At 36.1% G+C, this 4,813-nt stretch overlaps 1 protein-coding gene across 5 annotated transcripts in view; it reads right to left on the bottom strand.

The window, feature by feature from the left end:
• The window catches only part of MYO1C (myosin IC), a 567,598-nt gene that overhangs the window by 253,462 nt on the left and 309,323 nt on the right, over positions 1–4,813 (bottom strand). For all 5 annotated transcript variants that reach the window (XM_053706236.1, XM_053706241.1, XM_053706239.1 and 2 more), the window contains one exon: positions 640–795. In XM_053706236.1, coding sequence (XP_053562211.1) covers positions 640–795 — 156 coding nt within the window. The remainder of the gene's footprint in view (positions 1–639; positions 796–4,813) is intronic.

Here is a 4,813-nt window from a genome sequence, read left to right as displayed (position 1 = left end):
GGAGCTATATAGCAGCTCTGCTGTGGGTGATCCTCTTGCAACTTCCTGTTGGGAAGGAGAATATCCCACAAGTAATAGATGATCCGTGGACTGGATACACTTAACAAGAGAAATAATGATAATATAGTGCTGTTAATCTTAAAATACAGCCGTAAGTGAACGCTATCAGATAAAGTATGGTCTCTAAAATGACAGCTGATAAAGGTCCAAGTCAAGTGCTTTATGCTTTGTAAGTATAACCGTTACTGTGTGTGTGGAGACCAAGTTACACTGATTGTGCACTATTGTGGCGCCTTCTTCTGCTCTCCCTTTTTACAGGTATAAAATATACACTAGTCTATAGAGTCACATTTCCACTCTGAACTACAATGTTTCTGACGTTTACTTTACCAGCTGGCGTCTGACACATAAACATGACTTCCTAGCTGATGTAGCTTTAGACCTTATGGAAGCTTGTATACGCAAGTTAATTTACCGAAACTGCCCATCCGCCTAAACTACTGGGTAGGACAATTTATTTATTTATTAAAAAAATGGAGATGACACCCTGTTTTAAGCCATGTTCATTACCTATTTTCTTATAGACCTTTACAAATATATATTTATCATAACATCAATTTGTACAAATAAAGGACTTACATATATCAGGTTCTCTTTAAATCGCTTCCGCAGGTTTTCTATGAATGCTGCTTCACTTGTGTAATTCTCCAAAAGGACAAAGTCCTGGACACCAACCCGGTCCCGGGCCGTTAAGGCACTCTCCATGGTTAGCCGGATTCCGTCAACTGCCGGAGCCTTCATAAAAAAATAATAATCATACAACATTTATTAGCTAAAAGGGAATGAAATCCAAAGGAGAGGGACAAAAGGAAAAGTGTTGGAGTCTATGAATGCTACAAAATGAATCTACACAAAGAAGATTGTACTGATGTAAATAACTTGTTAAAGCAAAGTTCTCTTTCTTAAGCAATGTTAACTTTTTTTGGAAGTAAAAAAAAATAAAAAATAAAAATCACATCTTGATTATATAAACATGAGAACAAGAATTGAAATATTTGAGTCTCTTTAGTGGTGTTCTACAATATACACACTTTAGCAATAACCTGGCACAAAACTACATCTGGGCACCAGCGTTCAATTCACAGTTTTACTTGATCTAAAAGAAAAAATAAATACATAAAATAATTGTTTTGGAGAGCTGACATTGCTGGCTGAAAAACCCATCCCTATCAAGCATCCAGTAAAGCATTTATACCTCCCTACACATATTGCTTTCTGGTGTCCGTTTTAAACACACAGAAGCCCCGGGCTGCAGGATAAGGGTATAATTCCAGGAGCGATAACTTATAAAAGCAGCATTTTTGTATTATATACATGAATGCAACTGTATTTATTTACTGCACCTTTCAAAAAATAGTTTTTTTTTGTCTGTGCTTGACAAATAGGTGCCTAGTAAATTATTTCCTAAATACCCTAATGTTATCCCAGTTATTGCTGAAACTTAAGGGTACTCACTTGTGTTTTGCCGTCACTCAGCCCAGACAAAGACGCAAAAACTAACCCTCCCCAAGGGGAGACACTAAGCAGAGAAGTAAAAAACCCTTCCACAGAAGCACTGAATAAATACCCTAACATGCCGCAAGTCAGTCACTTAGGCCTTAAAAAGGTGCAAGAACATACAGAAAGAAATGGGCAAGGTGAAGATCCTCTGCCATATTGTACACCCCTTGGCCCTCAACATGCCAAATCTTGCAGGGTACCCTATTCACACTCTTCCACAACAATCTTCAAAGCCAGACTAGGTTTGGAAAGAAATGTCAGGATCAGCATTGTTGAGTGAATGAGGACAGCACAAGGACAGCCAGTAACACACATGTACCTCATGTGCCACAGGAAGCTACTATGCTACTGGCAACCAGTTACCCTCTTTGTTTCTATATTACCTGCAACCACAGTTTACTGAATTAGTGTATATTATACTAGTAGTCAAGGTTTAATCACTGTGTGATACTGGTAATAAAGTGTTGGTGTATTACTGACAGCCTAATAGATACCGGCTGTGTTAATGCATTACTGGTAGCCAAAAGTTTATTCACTGTTTGTTACATTACTAGCAACTAAAAGGGTTAAACTAGTTATGATTTGTACACATGTATGTAAAATCACACCAATAAAAAACATTTCTGCTTCCTATATTAAGTGGACTACAGATTTAAAAATACATAAATAGTCAAGTTCTGGTTTAAGGGTTACCTTCTATATATTACAGCAGACGTATAGCTCAGAATCCTTATAAAATAAATTATAAGCAAGACTCGCAAAGTACAATAACTGACTTGCATTCAGCAGTTGTGTTTTGAAAGTCCTGTACAGGACTTAAACCATTCCAGCCTACTCCCTATCTTAGCTAGTGATCTTTGCAATATTGCAAGGTCTTAAAGGGTCAGTATACTGTAAAATTGTTTTCCCCTTAATGTGTTTCCCATTACTTTTTTTACCAGCTGCAGAGTATAAAATGTATGAAAATTTGCTTTTTTAAAATTTATTTGTGTAGATTTAAATAGCTGGTTTTGAGTTTTGAAGCCACAAACTAATAAAATGAATTGAGCTTGTAGGTATTATCAGATCTCATTACTTTATCACATTATGTACATATACATGCTTCCTTATCTTATATTTATTTGTCTGTAAACCAAACACCAATACTTGGAGAGAAAAATGGAAAATTAACATTTTATTACCTTATCTCTTCTTTACCCCACTGGGAGTGTAATTTCTTCTGCTGGCTGTGTTTACACAGCTTATCTATAGCTTGGACCTAAGGCCAGAAACTTTCAGAATAGGTGTGGATATCACAGGCTTAAGCAACTATTTCAAATGCCAAAATAAGGTTAAAGGTAATATTTGTAAATAATCTAATACACTTCAGCAGGTAGTGTGGATCATTGGGAACAAATTAACGGGAAGAACATTTTTGAGTAAACTGTCCATTTAAAGAAGTTTCTAAAGCTTAAGATATGAAATAGTATCAGGTTTAGACTAGATGTCCATAATAAAGATACAATAATGTAATTTAATAAAAGCACAGAAGTGGGCATAAAAATGCACTATACTGAGGTGTTAGAAATAAAAAAACACAAAATTATCATCCTAGAGCCAACCCACCAGTCTATGAATGCCAAGCCTCCCTCACTGACCCCATAGAGATCTATATGGACCCTAAGCAATCTACCAGGCTTCTAAGGTTTATAGATGTATGGTCACCTCTGGCAATAAATGCTGTTTGTTTTCCTCTGCTTCCAAACACAATATCAAGATGAAACATCAGATGCTGCAAAAAAAGAAACCTCTCTTCACACCTGTATCATATTTAAATAATGCTTTCTCAATCATTTAATCTTGCAGCTGCCACTACTCCGCACAGATCAGCCCTTTTCTGCAGACAATGGGTTATACCTTGTGACAATCAAAATACTGCATTTCCATTGCAAATCAATGGTGTGTTTTATCACAAATGCTAGTTAAAGAGGTATTTTAAAGTAATAAAATGCAGTACTAAATCAATGACACCTTTGTGTTTAACATTAAGGAATGGTTTCAATTCATAATTAAATCCCACACAGAAGCTGCAAACCACTGTTACAGTACCACACACATGTAGCCACCAATCACTGGCTGTGTCCTGCTAAGGACTGGCATAGCCTGTTGGTGTGAGTTGTGTAACTACTTTTGCAGGGATTAAACTCTGTTACCAATGAACATGTGTGTGATAATAAAATGCTTTAAAAAAAAAAAAAAAAAAAAAAAAAAAGTGTTACTGCTTTAGAATGTACAATTGACACAAGAATAAGATGGGTAATATCTTCTGTCTAAAAGTTTCCTTCAGGGTATGACTTCACAGCTGCAGACCATAAATATAGACGTCAGGCGACCGTAAACAGAAATTATGTCTATTTTTAGGACAACACGGAATAACAAATTAATGGTTATGAAGTAATTATAAACAATACTAGGCATCCCCTAGAGAGTAAGAGGTATCTGACATCATACACAGTTCAATGTGTTGTTCTAAAGTCTCATAAACCAGCACAAGTTATCAGGTGCCAACAAACAGGGATGTACCGCTTTTTTTCCCTTTTTTTTTATAAAAAATGAAATATACATTCCAAAAAGCATATACTGAAAACCTCACAGAAAGGATTCCAATAATCCAACAGCAAAGAGAAACACTCTACATGTTGTAGATGGGAAGCAGTAAAGAGAAAAAAAGGTGTTACCATTAAAAGGGACATGATACCCAAAATTGCTAGTTTATGATTCAGATATATTATACATTTTTAAACAACTTTCCATTTGAATTCGGTTATACATTTTGCTTTATTCTCTTGGTATCTTTTATTGAAGCAGCAATGCACTCCTGAGAGCTAGCTGAACACCTTTGTAAGCCAATGGGAATGAGCATACAAGTTCAGCCACCAATCAACAGCTAGCACCAAGTTCCTGAGCCTATCTAAATATGCATTTCAACAAAGTTCCTCAGTAGCCACATCCCATTGTAAAGGACTTCTAAGCAGTAAATCAGTATGTCTGTCCCGGGACAGCTAAGGGAGTGAGCTTCGTGAACACTCATCTTATTTCCCTATTCAGTTTAAGGAAGTTTAATATGAAATCTCATGAGAGCTAAGTCAAATCTCATGAGATCACAGTAAAATAGTTCATGACCTCAGCACTGTTGATGCCGATTGGCTGCTGTTCATTTCATCATTTTTTTTATTATTTTTTTTTACCTGCAGCTGGGCAGCAGCTGAATTAT

Source organism: Bombina bombina, chromosome 3 (assembly GCF_027579735.1).
Source record: "Bombina bombina isolate aBomBom1 chromosome 3, aBomBom1.pri, whole genome shotgun sequence".
Lineage (NCBI taxonomy): Eukaryota > Metazoa > Chordata > Amphibia > Anura > Bombinatoridae > Bombina > Bombina bombina.
This window is presented reverse-complemented; position numbering and strand designations above follow the sequence as displayed.